The following is an 18183-nucleotide window of genomic DNA, read 5'->3' on the forward strand; positions in this document are numbered from 1 at the left end:
CCCTTCACTAGGATTTCTGCATAAGTTAGGGCTGACTGAGGAATTCAGGTTGATTCAAGTGTTAATAGAAATTTCATACCTCATCTTTACCTGTGATTTCAGGTCCTTGCTTTTGTATTGTTTGCAGATGGTTAAAATGCAATCATTAATAATCATGGGGATAGATATAACCCATGTTGCAATGACAGAGACTTAAGTCTCAGAAAACATAGTCATATTGACTGATGCTCAGAAGTCTTGAGTCCGATCTCGTGTCTGACATAACTTCCAACAAATATAGATCTGGCTTCTTCATCCACTGGAGAAAAACACTTCTGTGATGCTTTTCTGCTCTAAAAGTGGGAGCCCACAATTAATAGTTTTATTCCCATCATTTATTCTTCAAATATTGAGTGCTTATAAGTCTAAGGCACTATGAAAGACATTAAAATGAAACTGACAGGTAGAGCCCCTACCCTCAAGATGTTGACTATCTAAGAGGACAGCAAAATGTTGATAATATTTTAAAGTGGTAAGTTTTGAAAGAAGGATATATATTTAATGTTTACAGTCAGTGTCATAAAGTGGTATTAGGACTACCAAATATATTCATTTATGTGACACATTTGCAGATGGTGACCTTCTGTATGATAATCTTGGTACATTTCCTTAGAAAATTCTGTTTTTCTGAAGTCTGTTTCTCCACGACTTTTGGTTCTTGAGATTTATGCTCCCGTGCAGTCTGGTCCTGAGCTTCATTAGCACCTGATTTACCATGAGTGCAGATGGTTATTGGAAATAAAAAGTCAGCCATTTCCTATGATTAAATCTCTCCTGGGCTGCATCTCTCTCTTAGCTATTTCCTTACTATTGCATATGATTCATTTGCAAGCAGAACAGTGATTATTATATGATTGTTAAATCTAAAGTGGAAAGGAAAGTAGATTATTAGAAAAAGTCTAGTAGCTTATTAATATATATGATGTGCTACAATGAAATGATTTTACTGAAGTATTAGCGAGATGATAGATTTATGGATGATGAGAGAAAATTACTCTATTTTGATGATTGAATGTAACAAAAAGAATTTAGAATTTTTTTTTCTTTCTTTTCTCTATTTGTTTGCCTTTCTTTCAGGGGTTGCTTAAATCAGTAATCCCTCAAAATGCTTCTTCATCCTGGTCACTTGCCAGTCTTTGGGCAATAATAATATTGCGAGTCTAGTAGGCAAAGGAAGAGAACTCCAGGATTGTTAGTTAATTGCAGCCTATATTTTTTGAGCTGAGAGAAAAGCAAAACTTTGTTTCCAACAGAAATATTTCACTAGTTTTATCTGATTGGAAATAATCATTACTTTTTCACAGGACACTTTTATTTTGTGAAAACAGTAAAAGAGTTTGGAAATCTTTTCACTCTTTCAGAATTTTGCATATTCTCTATATTATACTGAATTAATAAAGTTGATTACCACATGTTACAAAGCCATAAAATATAAAGAAACTAGTTGATTTGCCTGGTTATTACTATATTTATTTGCCCTATCATATTCCTCTACTTCAAAGTAAACGTCTAAGTGTTCAGTTGAAAGACAAATACAGCCACAGTCACTAGAACTCTTTTCTTTCACATCCATTTCCATTATTACATTTATTTAGGTTACCAAGTTTCAACTCTGAAGGCTTGAATATACAAGGATTCTGAATAAAATTTGAATATTGCTTTGGTGATTTTTTTTTTAAGTGCTTTGTTGTCATTTCATAAATGTTCATACAGCCAGTAATTGCATCAAAAGGAAATACACAGACCGCAGAAATATAAATTTTGTATACACACTGCTACTAACAGTATTCTTCATAAGACACATAAACTGTACAGCTAAATATGTGCCCCTACTATGCTCGTACAATCTCATAGTGAGCTAACTTTGTATCTCTTCTAGGATCTTTGATCTTTTTTCAAGAAGTTTTAGGTACCTGCTTTCTACCACCGGGCCTTTGTGCCAGAAATGTGCTGCCCTCCCACTAATTGTAACTTCTCATGAAGTATCTTTGCTTTTCTTTCTTTCTCATATTACCACAGCAATTTCACAGTAGTTGTGTATTTGAGAATTCCTATCTTCCTCACTACACTGCAAGGTAGAGGCAGAGCTATGGAAAGCTTTACTGGCTTTTGTAATGTGCTTAGCACATTATGAGATAGGTAACATGTTTTTGTATCTTTTTTCCCATTTCTAGTTAGCAGCACACTAAACTCAATGGGTTAAAACAAGAGTAATTTATTATTTCTCATACTTCTGTGGGTTGGATAGGCAGCTCTTCAGCTTCGGGAAACCAATGGATAAGCAGGGTTCAGCTCGTATATTAGAGCTTCATCTTCACATCATTTTCTTTCCTGGGCTTCTTCTCAACATGGAGTCCATGGCACAGAGCTCCAAGAGGGGGAAAGTGGCATTTACAACTTGCACAGTGTTCCTTCTGCCACATTCAGTTGGTCAAAGTAATTCCCTAAGGCTAGTGACCCGCAGATTCAAGGTGGTGGAGAAAGAGATTGACCTCTGGAAGGGAAAAGTGACATAGTCCCACTGCATAGGGGCTTACATGCAGGACCGGAAAGAATTTGTGGACATTAAATAATACCATTAGTTATTCAATTGTAATCAAATTTTGAAGTCCAGGAATTGGCTGATTAAAATGTGTATATTTTGTTATATATTGTTTGGGATCTTATTTTATACATATTCTGTTCTAAGAATGAAAAGAGATGGAGAGAGTGGTTTATTAATTCTAAGGGGTCATAGGCAAACTAATCTCACATTTAGATACTTAATGGCTATAAGCAATATGAGAGTAGAAACTTTATTTAATCATTGATGACTTTTTAGCAGCTACAACAGTACTTGGCACATAAGAGATTTTTAATACAGCTTTGTTGAATGAATGACTAAACACAACTAATGGACATTTATTTGGTCTTTTCTTTCATGTTCCTAAAGAAGTTGCTTTTTGTTTTCATCCATCTCAAATGATTGGGTTCTAAATTTTTAGAGAAATAGTTGAATGGGAAATAGAGTTCTTACATATGCGATTTCGTGAATTTATAATAATTAACTCTGGCAAGATTCAGTGACACTAAAGCATTTTATATAATTATGAAAAATCTTATGATAATTTTATGAATATTTGACCATTCACTAAAGAGTGCCTCCAAGAAATTTTCTTTTCATATTGATTGATACAAAATGACAATGAGATATTCTCTCTAATCTGTATAATCTGTTCAGACTAGGAAACATCTCTAAATTAGTCATTAACCTAAATGAGTGACTATAAATATCCAATAATATTCAGTATGTAATGATTTCAACACTATATCTGGGTTCACACTGTAGTACTACTTGTGTGGACAAAGTATATCATTTGGCTCGGCCTCGATTGAAGTATGCAGGCGACTTTTTATTTAAATTCTGGAAATAGTGGAACATGTGCCTAAGTACTTTAATATAGCAAAAAATGGTGATTTTTTATTTGTTTATGGTAATGTAAGTTGAAAATAGTTTTATCTTATAAAATATTTCCAACTGGATTTCATCTTCATTTATTATACATTTATATGGGTATGATTTCAAATACAAGGAAACGGTATATAGACTAGGCATATTTTTAAAATAAAACAGTAGATGATACGAGAGAGAAAAAGAGGAAAAATGTTTCTTTCACATCTGTCTTAGAATTATCTAACATGTACTTGAATATACCAGCACAATGATTAATCCCCAAACTGTAATGTCTCCTTCTGTCAATTAGTTTATATATGAGTCAGCCTGAATATTTTATATAAATTAGAGCATATTTACTATCAACAAAAACAGATCATGATATTTCAGGGAGTCATCTGGGTCCCTTAAGATATGAATCAGTGACAAAAAATGTAATCTAAATAAGAATGGATTTACTGACTCACATGTTAGACTGTATAATTCTTCAATTTGATTAAAAATACCAATATTTTCAATATAATTCTAGTATCTGATTCCTGTCCATATCATTTTTATATACAACAATTAATGTGTTTGTAAAACCACTCCTCTGTAACATTGGAAAAAAGAGAGTTATCCCATTCTTCAGTTGTAGTGTGAGCAGAGTTTTAAGGTGAACCACATTTTCAAAATGCAAAGTTGTGCTTCTTGTTGCAGAATTGGAAAGGGCTTCTAGTGTGTGAAGAAAAACCAAAGGTAAAAAACACTTAACTAATTTTCAGAGAATAGAAACAAGTTTTATTAGAAGTATTTTTTTACAGTGGTGACACTGTGGCAGTCTTCACAGAATAAAGGTAAAGGAAATAATGTGTGAAGGAGCTAGAGAGGTGTAATTTTTTTTCATTATTTTTGCAAGTTTTACAAAACAGAGCATCTAAAAATTGGTCAAGAGAAACATTAAAATGCAGCAAGGTATAATATGTTCTAATGAACAGAATTCCTAATTTAAAATTATTCTGTAATACTGAGGGTAGTCATAGAGGATTTAACTGGCCTTTCAGTGATGGAAAGTAAATGTGTTTTACGAAAATATTTGCATAATATCTTTTTTCTCGTGTTGAACTCCTTATGTTGTATTAGAAACTGCTTCATCTACTGATTTCAGATGTCATTCATATTTTAATATGCAAAGCAAATGTCATTAAACAGAGTTACTCAGTTTAATGTGAAGTCCTTCGTGTAGTTCTTAACTGTACAAAGTTATCAATCAATTTATATTCTGGTTAGAAAGAGTTGCCCACAAGGCAGGACAGAAAAAAACAGGAGCTGTGTTTACTTTAAGTTTAGTGAAACTATCTTATTTAATTAACGTCCCTGAAACTAAGTAGGTATTTTTTAAGTATCTGTTGAACTATATTAACACTGTGTTCTTATAACTGGTGCTTAAATAATTGACTGGTTTAGAATATTCGGTAAAAGAAAATACGGCAGACAAAAAGGGTGACAGAGACAGAGAGACAGAAAAAGAGAAGAGGAGGAAGGGAAGTCAAATGGTGAATGTCAGAAACAGAGGTGTGGCAGGCAATCTTTCCCTGACTAGCTCAACACACTCAATTCATATTATCCAGCTGGTTGTCCCTGCTGCCATTACGGCCATTTGGTCTTCCTAGGAGTACTTCCAGCGGGCAATATTGTAAGTGTGTAATTATAGTCTCATCATCATTTTGGTAAATGCAAAAACATAATTGTATCATGGTCCTCAGAAGTGATCAGGCTCTTACTCATTTGCTCAAGTTTACCAAGTAATAAAATTTATATACCACTTAAAATAGAGGGAAGGAGGTGGTAATTCCTTTCTAGGGATTGGAATACAATTCTTTCATTCAAGACACCATATCCATGGTATCACAATCCACGAAAACCATATTAACTCCCAGACTGCTTGATAATCATGGAATTAGAGCAAGGGAAAAGGGAGGGTTTGAGGAGCTGTGTTAGAGGGAAAACGTGACCAATTTCCTTCGTTAAGTAAGTCTTGCAATTCCCTTTTACTGTGCACATGCCTACAGCATCCCGTAAACCTTTAACACTTACAATTAATATGAAATAATTTAATGTAGTTCCCTGAATAGGTATTAAGTGTTGCACGAGCAGAGATTTCTTTTATTCTATGTACAAATGTAATCCCAATGTGTGTTGTAGTACCTGTCTCGATGAGGTGTACAGAATATTGAATAATTTCTGTCCCACCAGAGAGAAGAGCAGTCTAGTTTCCTTTGATGTCCAGAGTTATGCATGGAGACCTGCTAATTCTCACATTTGTAGTGCCTTCCTCTTTTTTTGTTTTTAAATACAGTGAAGGCATGTTCACGTAGTAGTCACTTTCTAGTTATGAATAAAATAATCCATTTAAATAAATTATAACTTTCTTTTATAAAGAGGCATACAGAGCTTTATTACATTTTCACCATCCATTTTGGCTTGGCTCGACATATTCCTGTTTATCTTAGTGGGAAATACTATCTCTACCTTAAATATTTCTGCAGATGATCTCAGACCTCATGGTGTATTTCATCAATTCACGTTTCACTAGGTGACTCTGTTCCTAAGTTATTAGATATATAGGAAGGTAATTTGATATATGGGAAGTTTCTGGATATGGGTGATGGTAAGAAGTATGAATTTACTAGCTGCTTAGTAGTCATTACAGACTTCATTGACTGTAAGTGACAGATGCAAATTAGAGATACTTCAAAAAGAGATGTTTTACGAATTTTCTTACAAGATTGTTTCAAATATATATATACATGGAAATAATTCTTAGAAAATTCAGGGGGATAGCAAGTCATGACAAAAGTAAGTGTAGTTATATTGGCATGTCTAGTCAAAATATAAGCACAAGTAATTATGTTGAATAGAAATTCTCCACCTTAACTCCTTTCTTTGTTACCACTGAGTTTCACATCTAGAAAACTTGTATGACAAATAAATCACCTCATTTAGATTTTCTAAATATCTCATTCATAATAATATATGTGAAAATTTTCTTAAAAACTATAATGAGCAGTGTGTCAGCTGCTGGTAACAGAATACACAAAATAAATAAAATTTTATTTATAAATCTCCCATGAATAGAAATCCAAAGACAGACTGTTTCACAGTTGGCTGATAAGGCAAGGATCTGGGTTAGCATCTAGGTTTCCCATGCCTTTTCCTTCATAGTGGCAAGATGGCCGCTCCATCTCCAATTATAATCTTACATGACAACATGCAAAAACAGGAAAGGAGGGGCAGAGCTTTCATTTTGCATGTGTCTCTTTACCAGAGAGGAAAATCTTTCATAGAAACCCACAGTATACTCCCATCAGGTCCCATCGGTCAGCTCTAGATTACATTGTTATCTTTAGTTGGCTTATTTCAGGAGAGGGGAATAGAAGTTCTTTTAAAATAGAAATATGAACAAAGGAGTCATCTAATGATGACCTATATGACCTATAACATTTCCCTTTTGGCTTAGGGAGAAGTTTCAGGTGATGCTGCATTCATTATTACATTTAATGAGAGACAGTATGGGAAAAAAGCTAGAATTTCTTGAGTTAGGTTATGCTCCTTCCCATGTGATGTTAGGAGAATGAGTTTGCAGCCTCATTGGGTTCACCTGTGACAGTGTCTTGCTCAATAACAGCAGCAATTATTGCTATCACAATTTTGTTTCATCTTTCAAACAGTTTTCGTAGGGAAGCTTTCATGATTGTGAAATACTTAATAGTAAAGATCTAATTATTATGGGAAGATACTCAATTGTAAGCATGCCTGGACATCATTTATACATTTTATAGGTTTAGTTTTACATTTCATATAACTATTAATTTATCACTGCTCTTGGGACCTTACCATGTAGATACTTCTTTACCACGGACTTGGCAATTTGGCATCACTACTGCTTTTATCTTTTCCATTCTCACTGTCCTAATTATTTCTAATAAAAAGTAGAGAAAACATTTAAGAAAGAAATGGTTGATTCGCATTTACAGTAGAAAGTTCTTATATACAAAAACACTCATATATAACCACATATTCTTTTTATTTTATAAAGAGAATTTAAAAAAATAATTGAAAAATCATACTGAAACTTTTTGATCTTTGGATGCATCCTTTTATAGGGGAAATTTCTTTACTCATGTCAGAGCAGTTCAGGTTAAAAATTGTACTTTTAGAATATCCATCTTTTTTTACACACTAAGACAGAACATTGTGTGATTCTGTCTGAAGTTTCTGTAGCTTGTTTCATTGTCTCCTGGGGACTTACCATGCGTATCTTATGAATGAGCATTAGATACAAGCACTTTCATATGTCATTAAAAAGAATTATATCTGTACCTATTGTTTGGAGATATGAAAAATGTTTGCTCTCTTTGGCGTGAATATAAAATATCCCCACTATGGTCATTACAGCTGTGTTTCTTCCTTATGAAATAATATTATCAACATTATTCACTTGCTGTGAAAGGATTATAAATTACTAGTTACAAAACAACAACATGGATTTCAGGGTATCAGTAAAATGTGTAGTATTTGACAATACAGAATATAGGGTCCTTCTGCCACTAGTACATTCCTGTGGGTAGTTATTGCCATAAAACTATAGTTTCAAATTTCTGTAAGCAAACGTATAACCCTTTGTGCACTTCAGTGTTTAATACTGTGATTTTTATAAACTGGAGTAAGAGTTCCCATTCATTCCCAAATCTCAAACTTTAAGCAGCCTTTTTCATAACCATTTATTCGTGTATTTACAGTTGCCAGTCAAAAGAAAAAATTAAATTGCAAATATCATTTGGTTGGGTATAGACTTCATTCTTAACAAATGCCTGCTACTGTAGGTAGTCCGTACAGATGACAGTTTGCAGATGTCAAGAGGTGACAGCCTAAGCTACAAGTGTCCCCAGCCTTGCCCCCTTATGTTAACCTATGGTTGCTGCACTGTCAAGGCCCCGCTGCCCTACCCGCTCTGTTTGCTGCCCCTCCCCCCGTAGGAGCTTCTCCTGCCTGGGGCTGCAGCTCTTAGATGCTGCTGGTCTGCCCAGGAATCAGGTCCCACCATGGCATTACCACTTGGCTTGTGTATTTTTACCTCACTAAGTTTGGTAAGAAGCGAGTAACCCTATAACCAGTGTTTAGTGTCATGGCTTTTGATACTGAAAGATAAATAAAACTGAATTGATTGTATGACATAAATGCACCTCTTGAAACACTTACCCTATTGCTGTGAGCCAAGAGTGCTGCCTGCATCTTTTAACACTGATACTGTTAGCCAAGTTCAAAATTCCTGCTGTGTTCCTAGCATGTTCTGTAGAGTTGTGAGACTGAATCTTACCATTAAAGTTAGTGAATTGTTAGAAACATTGTTCTTCGTGAGAAAATGATTTTCAAGCCAGAACTGAAATAACTGTTGAAATACTTTCATAACAGGACAAAAGTGAAAGAAAGCTAGTGAAAAAAAAATGAGATTTTGAAACATCCCTAATGGATAGAAAAACATACTGGTTTTAAATCCTTTCTAACTAAGCTACTTAAGGCATTGTTTTTACTTTTATATTGAAAAGCAATGATCAAAAGAGTTTTATTTTCTTATCCCATGAGCATGTTATCCATAAAATATAGATAGAATTGCTTAGTTAAGGATGCTTGAAAAGGGGAGTCAAGTGTCTAATAGAAGGCTTTTCAGATGTTTGCATATTAAGTAGTAATATCTTAATAATTTTATATATATTTATAATAGAATAAAAAAGAAAGACATCTGTGAGAAAAAAAAGCTGACCCTTAATTTTAAGAGTAATTTCACTGAATTAACAACTCGCTGTGTTTATGACTTCTGAGCTTTCTACATAAGATAAATGAACCAGTTTGACCCTTCTCTTTATGTTTCAACTTCATTAGAAATGATCTTAATATCTAATTAGGCTCTTTGTTATTCTTTGTGGGAAATGCACTAGCAATTCATGTTCCGTTTGTTTGTTTTATGTTTGCTGCATTTACAATACGTAGCAGACAAAAGCCAAATCAAAAAACATGTATACCAGGAAGAAAAAAAATCCAAGGAAAGTATATTGAAATTAAATGACCTGTTTGTAAGTTCCGAACTTGGAGAACAAAATATCACCTACATTTTATAATGACAAGTATGATTCTTTGCTTGAACAAAATATCTGGTAGTTTACATTTCCCTGAGGATATGTAAAAAAGACAAAGTGGCCGTTGGGAAGAAAATCTTGACAAATGTGAGCTCATTTTTAAAAGTTTTTACCTGAACATCTGGTAGCCACGCACGTTAAATATTAAACCAAAACCTGTAGACTTACAATTAAATTCATTGAAATAGGATTTAATATATTAATGAATTAGAATTATGATAATATGGGTCACTTTTTGTAGGACACTTGTCATCATACCTGGAGTCACAAAACCTGTCTAAGAATACAATAAATTTGAGTTTGGTGTGATGTTTCACAGTGTGTTAAATGTCCAGTTACCTTATTATTCTTAAAGTCCAAAGCTACATGTTTTCTCTGGCAAATTTGAGTTTGAATTATTTGGATCATTTTCTAATGTTAGCCGTAAAAGTAAATAGCATACATGCTTAAATGTGCTTTTTTGCATTTCTACAACCTAAAGACCAGTTTGGTTGAAAAAATAAAATTTAACAGCTTTTAATTTGTCATGTGGAATCTGATTCTATGTGTTTTTTATTACCTCCATATATTTATCTAAGTGAAACATAAAATGGTTGTAATAATGGAGAATTTAAAGCAGCTTTTGCACATGAGCAGTAATGCTAACTAATATGGGGAATAAAAACTGAATGTAAATTCTCAGAGTTTCTTTTTTTGCGGGATGTATTTCCTAAAGTTGGTATATTTTGGTTAGCTGATACAAGCCCTCCATCATCCTAATTAAGCTATGAAGAGTTTTGATGGACAGAATGGGAAAAAAAGTAGGGAGTAACCATTGATAAAGAATATAAGCAGTCTCATGTATGTATATGTATGTGTGTGTATGTGTGTACATCTATATATATTTAATTTTCAAACTATCATGCAATATACATTAGATCACAGAACCTGTCATAATATAAACACACATCCTTCTTTTGCTGGAGTAATGTTCTGGTATTTCTACATGTATATCCAGAAATAATAACCTTGGTATGACAGAAATCTATATAATCTAATATCATGAGTTCCTACTGATATACTTAACTTACGCCCCTTATATTGAGCCTCTTTTCTCCCTTTCCCTTGCCACTCAGTTTAGCCCTTCATTTATATTTCATTTGTACTATTCCAATAGCCACATTTCTGTTCACATGACTAGCATTTCAACATTTTAGCCCCCTTATTCATTTCGGCTAAACTTATTGCTCATAAACCAGAGCTGGCCATGTCACTCAACTGGTAATAAAGTTCTGTCAGCATCCTATTAATCTAGAATGTCAACTCCAAACCTCCTAGCTTGACATATATGTTCTGAAACAGACCTTTGTTAGCCCCTACCCTGTATTCTCTTAAGTCATTCTGCATACCTAAACTGCCCAGAACTTGTTTTTCTTCCTTGTTTGCCACCTTCTAGTGACCTATTAAAGTGTCGCCTTATCTTCTGAAGCTCTCTGGCCTCTCCCAGGAATAAGCGGTTGACTCACTGAAATGTTTCCCCATAACATTTTGTTCATATATTATATAAAGAATTAACTTTTTAATCATTTCATATGTCCATAATCTTACAACATTCTACGCTCCTTGGAAACAAAGCATTGTGTTCATATTTATATATTTACAACTTAACACAGTAGCATATGGAAGTTAATGTCCTTACTGAATATTTGTTGAATGAATGAATGGATGAATAAATGAGTCCAAGAAGGTCTGGATAAAATGCTAACACAAGTGTTATTAGAAAACTTGCTGAACATAGAGAGACAGTTCCAAAACGTCATAAAACATCTACTTGTTATTATCCTAAGATTGTCTTGAAACTACTGCATAAAATCATTATTTCCCTCTCAGTTTATTGAATGCCATGTTTTCATCAGAATGATGAATCAATAGGAAAATATTTTTAATTTGTGTAACTTCAGCCATTGTGTAAATTTGTAAACTTACATATATTGAATGAAGTAGATGTTTACATTAATTTAATATAAATTTGCCTGTAGGCTCAGGCCCACAGATCTTGGTGTTAAACCTATTCTATCTAATTAGCTATCATCTCTTTCTAACTACTCACATATATGAAGTCAGGCCATAACTCGAGGAAAATATTCTCCAAAAAAGAGTAAGGATTCATGGTACTAGAATCCTAGGCGTAGGACACTTTCAGATTACTGGCCTGAATATGGTGATTGATACAACAAGAGCTAGTGAAAATTTTGTAAGTAAATAAGTCCTTGTATGAGGCTATTATTGGACATGTCTAGATAGATGAAATTAGTTTTATAATTCCTAATTTCATATTAGAGAACTCTATTCAACACAGTGTAATAATAAACGTTGTATTAGGCTCCATGTAATTTTCCATAACTGATCATAGGGCTGAATTAAGTAAGGTCCTTGCCAAATGTATTTTTAATTGTTGAAATGTTTTACCTTCTAATGTGAAAAGCACATATCAATATTTATAAGCCAAAAAGAATAATTTGTTATGAGAGATATATTTGAATATGGCAAAAATTTTTGTTTTGCCTTTATGTGCAAAAATGTATCTTATTTTACCTGCTTTTCTTCTAATTGAGGGCATAATACCTTGTTAAAATACGTGTAATTAAAAATCGCGTTTTTTTTTTCATGAGAATGAACCGTTAAATTCAATATCGGGTAATACACTATTACCTAATGTAATTAAGTTACATTAAATGATCATAAATTTATTTACCTGGCACAAAGAAAGATAGGGTTACTGGATCATGGGAGAAAATAAATTTTGAGCATCTTACTTCCAGATTATATACTAATATATTTTAAACTATATTTTTTGCAACTTTTGTTATACTGATAAAATACTACTACTTCTTTTGCTCTTCCATATGGTATCATAGTTTTTCACTACTATTCACAGAAAAGAGGCTACTGTCTGAAAAAAATAATGGCTATCCCAAAGTTACTAAATTTTATCTTTATGGATAACCACTATTTTTTTTCTTTTCAATATGCTATTCAATCATGTCAATCTCTGATGAATACCTAGCCATCTAGAAATATTTAGCATTGTTAGCTTAGTCTCATTTTTCTCATAAAAAGCTCCAATTGTTTTTTTCCCTTTATGATTATAGAGTTGCTGGTCTAAATCAAGTTGTCTCTGAACAAGCTAAGAATTATAAGCGCTAAAATCATATTTTAAAACCTGAGCAACCAATATATATAAAAGTCAAAGATATACTTGTATCTATCAGATCAACATATTCTTCTACTTCCCTCAGAGGCAATCATATAATTTGACACCAACATTTAACCTTTGAAAATTATGTGACCATCTATTATATTATAGATGGTATATGTCCTCAAACCTTTTTTATGACTTACAATACAAGAAAGGACTGCTCAATTAAAAAAAATCCCTTCTGTTATTGATAATTGCCTAAGCTGCTTCTTCCTTTCCTTTTTCAGAATGAAGAACAAATTTTGGTATTTTGAGTTTGGCACATCTGAAACTTTCTCAGCCACCTGCAAGAAGCTACATGAATCTGTAGAAATAGAAGTAAGAAACATGAATTATATTTTATAATACAATGAAATGGCTTGAGTTTGGTTATTAATGTTTGTGACAGTCCATGTGAGGAGTTATACTTTGAGCAATCCATATAACTTTAACCCACAATCCTAAAATTTTATTTCTGTCACTCATTGTGATTCCAACACTATCTGAATTATTAGTATAAAGTTAAGTTTTGAGTATGAGTTGTTTTAATACACTATAAAAGGATGAGAGGTGAGACCCAACTTTAGAAATCAATGGAGAAGTTGCTAGGCATAGTGTGGTTAGAAAAATGTAAAATGAAGGAAAGTACTTGAAAAGAAAGGAAAAAAGTTGCAAGATACATTAAAGAATACTTTATTTTCAGGTCTCAATATCTTACAATCTTTAAAACACAGTTAACTAAAATTGTACTTGATTTTGTGAATAAAACTTAAAATATATACTTTTCCATTCCATTCCCATTCATTAACTAGATTTTTCTCAGTTCCCGAGGTTGCCATTTCCCCATTACATTTATAGGAAGCAGAAAAACCAAAAAAGAGAGCAAAGATAGCAAGAAAGACAAACTTTGAAAAGATTTGGAGCAAATAGGTCCTCCAAAAGAATATAGCTACTGTGGGACTAAAATTTTTGGAGATGGGTTATAATATAAAATGACTTAGTTTTGTTGAGAGATTTTAGGGGGTTAAGAAAAAGGAAAAGTTATATTTTGTTGAGTGGTAAAGACAAACCAAAGGAACATAATTATGAAACAAGAACATCTAATGACTAGCTGATATGAATTGTGAAATATTGGCTTTAGCACTTTTTATTTTAAAAATGAATGTATAACTTACCTACTAAGACCTAATCATTAGTGGAATATATTCAGGTAATGAGTTTGATAAACAAAATTAGTTACGGATCCATTGGATCATAATGGTCTGCCTAAGTTCTTCATTATTCTAGCTTTCTCGTTTACTGTTAATGATTGTGACAGCAAAAGTGGTCCTATTTCAGAATGTAACCTTTTTGGGGTTTTTTGGCGGATAAATTCAAGTATTAGAAGTAGAATTGGTGATCATGGAATGGAAAATACCCTCTGTGACCGAATCAGATCATAACCCTGAAAAAGAATATAATCCCAAAAGATGAAGGATTTGGGTTCGACATGGACTTTCTGTAATTACTGTTCATCAAGATTTATATATGTATATATTTCATATACATGTGTAGAGAGTGATATATTTAGATAGTTATATATATATATACATATATATTTATAAAAAATAAAAATAAATATTTCTTTACCTTTAAAATCATTATTTTAAGAAATTCTCAATAAAGTGGATTTTGAGCATTGTTTTACCCTCAGAAACTTATGCTCAAAGAAAATCCATAGAAGGCAAAAATGAAAAAAATAAAAGTATGACTTCTGGTTGAACTTAGGGTGAATACTCTGAAGCCTCTTTATCCTACCACTGAACACTGACTGAAAAAAATGTTGAACTAGGAGAGAGAATTCATGGATAGGAAAACTCAGTATTGTCAGGATGTCAGTTCTTCCCACCTTGATCAATTGGTTCACTACAATCACAGTCAAAATCCCAGCAGATTTGTGGGTGAGTGAGTACTAACAAAATGATTATAAAGTTCCTCTGGGGAGTTAAAAGAGCCAGGATGTCCAACACAATATTGCAGGAGAAGAATAAAGCTGGAGGACTGACACTACCTGACTTCACGGCTTACTATAAAGCCACAGTAATCAAGACAGTGTCGTACTGATGAAAGAACAGGCAAACAGGTCAATGGAATAGAATAGAGGGCCTAGAAATAGACCCACCCCATAAATATACTCAAGCTTCTTTGACAAAGGAAGAAAGCCAATGCAATGCAGCAAAGGAAGTGTTTTTTTTTACTAATGGTGCTAGAATAACTGGATGTCCACTAACAAACAAAAAAACAATCTAAAAGAAATGAATTCACTCTTAACAAAAGTGAACTCAAAATGTATCAAGAACCTAAATGTAAAACATGCAACTATAAAACTTCTAGAAGATAACATAGGAGGAAATCTAGATGGCCTTGAGTATGGTGATGCCTTTTAGATACAACACCAAAGGCGCACAGACAGTGGAAGAAATAATTGATAAGCTGAACTTCACTGAAATTAAAAACTTCTTCTCTGTGAAAGACATTGTCAAAAGAATGAGAAAATAAGCCACAGACAGAAAATAATTGCAGAAGATATATCTGATAAGAGACTGTTAACCAAAATATACAGACTCTTAAAACTTAATAAGGAAATAAACCACTCCACTGAAAACAATGGGCCAAAAACTTTCACAGATACCTCACCAAAAAAAGACATACAGGTGGCAAATCACCATATGAGATGATGCTCCATATCGCATCATCAGAGAAATTTAAATTAAAACATTAATGAGATACAGCACTACACCAAAACACCAAATGCTTGTGAAGATGTGCAGCGGTAGGAACTCTCATTTATTTCTTGTGGGAATGCAAAATGGTACAGCCACTTTGAAAGACAGTTTGGTGGTTTGTTACAAAACTAAACATATTCTTACCATATGATCCAGCAATCGTCTTCCTTGGTATTTACCTAAAGGAGCTGGAAACTTATATCAACACAAAAACGTGTACACGGTTGTTTACAAGCTTAATAATTGCAAAACTTGGAAGAAAACAAGAGGTCCTTCAGTAGGTGAATGGATAAAAAGACTATGGTACATCCAAACAATGGAATATTATTTAGTGCTAAAAAGAAATTAGCTATCAAGCCTTCAAAACACATGGAGGAAACTGAAATGTGTTTTCCTAAGTGAAAGAAGACAATCTGAAAAAGCTGCATACTGTATGATGCCAACATATGACCTTCTGGAAAAGTAAAACTGTAAAACAGTAAAAAGATCAATGGTTTTCAGGGGTTGTGGGGAGAAGGATAGATGAACAGGCAGAGCAAAGAGAGGATGTCAGGGCAGTTATAATACTCTGTAAAATATAATGATGGTAGAAAACTTCCTTGGTTTGTTCAAACCCAAGGAATGAACAGTTGGAGTGAACCCTAATGCAAACTATGGACTTTAGATGATTGTGATGTGTCAATGTAGGTTCATCAGTTGTAACAAATTTACCACTCAATCCAAGAAGCTGATAAATGGGGATGCTGTGCCTGTCTGTTAGATAGATGGGAAATCTCTGTACGTCCCCTTGAATTCTGTGGTGAACCTTAAGCTGCATGAGAGAAACAGAAAACGTGAGTGGGGAAGGGGCAGATAGAGGGAGACAATTCTAAACAGGCTCCACACTGTCAGCGAGGAGCCCGATGCGGGACTCAAATGCACAAAACTGTGAGATCATGACGTGAGCCGAGATCAAGAGTTAGACACTTAACCAACTCCAGGCAACAGCCCCCCCAAAATAAAGTCTTAATTTAATAACATGTTGATCTAGAATATAACATTATATGTCAAAAAGGTAAAAAAAAAAAAAAGGGAGAGAGAGAGATTTAGAAAACATAACAAAGGGCATTCATTTGAATGAAAATGAAAATAAAGCACATTTTATGAAAAAAAAAGTTTAATGATAAAATTGTACGGTTTTGTTTCACACAGGTTTATATTCTACAGAAAATTGATTTAGAATGCCCCCCCCCACCCAAGAAATATGGGCACCTAGAATAAGTTATTCTTCCTGATGTCTTACTTTTACAAGCCCTCCAAATCTGGCTTCCTAGCTCTGCATTTACCGGCTTATTTTGGGTCACATTGCAATAGCATGTATAAGTCAGAACCAGCGCCACGCCCTCACCACCTTCTTGTTGCATATCCTGAATACTGTTATAATGTTATGTATTTATCTCAGTTCTAAAACTTGAGGGGTGTGTGTGTGTGTTTGTGTGTATAGATGGTAATGCAAAACCGGCTTTTCTACTCACTTTTTAATGAATCCAGTCTATCATAGTAGCAAAATATGCCTTTCTACCCTCAAGGTTACTTTATAATTTAATATAACAAAAACATTAATTTGGAAATTGGATTCTGTTCGCTATTGCTCCCTACTTGGCCTAAAATTGTACCAACCATGATTTGAAAATACATAACTAAAGATAAAAATACAAGAGTACCTCAAGTAGATACATGCTTTATCAGCAGCTTCTTCAAAACAAACTATTTGCTCTGTGACACTTTATTTCACTTTTCTTTTTCATAGAGGAAAATTTTTCCAAAAGGGATGAATATTTGGAAAAATATGAATACCATGGTATAATAGTTGATAATAATAGCTAATTTTTATCTCTTATTAACTATACCGTCTTGTTGGTGCTAAGCAATGTGTATACATTATCTGATTTAAGTCTTTGTCAATCAATTAGAGAGGTTCCCATATATTTCCACTACAGAGATGAGCAAATGAGCATGTTATTTAATAATTTAAGAGAAACAAGAATTGTGTTGCTGACAAAATGTGTAAATCTAAGGAAATAAATAAATTGGAAATGATATATATAATAGGAAAATATATATTATATATATAACATGTGTAATATATATAGCATGCAGGCATATATATAACGTGAAAGAGAGATGAACAAAGGTAAAATTTTTAATTTTAAAAATTTAAGTTATTCTCTTTGTTACAAAAGATAAATAATACAATGAAAAGTCTTAAAATTAGAAGATACATTAAAAGCAAAGTTTGTGTTAAACTATTTGGGGCATAGATGTGCACCTAAGAGTCATAGGTCAACATCTGGAAATGAAGCTCTAAAGTTGGTGGACTTTTAATTTGTTCCATGTATCAGGCAACATTCATGAGAAAATAGAATAGTCAATTTTCCAAAGTTTTTCAGTCTTTTGGTTAATTTCTGAGATTAAGAAAGATGGTATGTTTTGAGGGTTAGAATTTCCATTCCAAAGCACTAAGATTTGTTTTAGTGATTAAGTACTTCTATGAAAACCAAAATGATATCCAGG

The 18183-nt window shown here is 33.2% G+C and overlaps 1 protein-coding gene across 13 annotated transcripts in view; it reads left to right on the plus strand.

Moving 5' to 3' along the window:
- Nucleotides 1–18183, plus strand: part of DGKB (diacylglycerol kinase beta) — a 788048-nt gene that overhangs the window by 581846 nt on the left and 188019 nt on the right. For all 13 annotated transcript variants that reach the window (XM_053218395.1, XM_053218393.1, XM_053218397.1 and 10 more), the window contains one exon: nucleotides 13114–13204. In XM_053218395.1, the coding sequence (XP_053074370.1) occupies nucleotides 13114–13204 (91 nt within the window). The remainder of the gene's footprint in view (nucleotides 1–13113; nucleotides 13205–18183) is intronic.

This window comes from Acinonyx jubatus, chromosome A2 (genome assembly GCF_027475565.1).
Source record: "Acinonyx jubatus isolate Ajub_Pintada_27869175 chromosome A2, VMU_Ajub_asm_v1.0, whole genome shotgun sequence".
NCBI lineage: Eukaryota > Metazoa > Chordata > Mammalia > Carnivora > Felidae > Acinonyx > Acinonyx jubatus.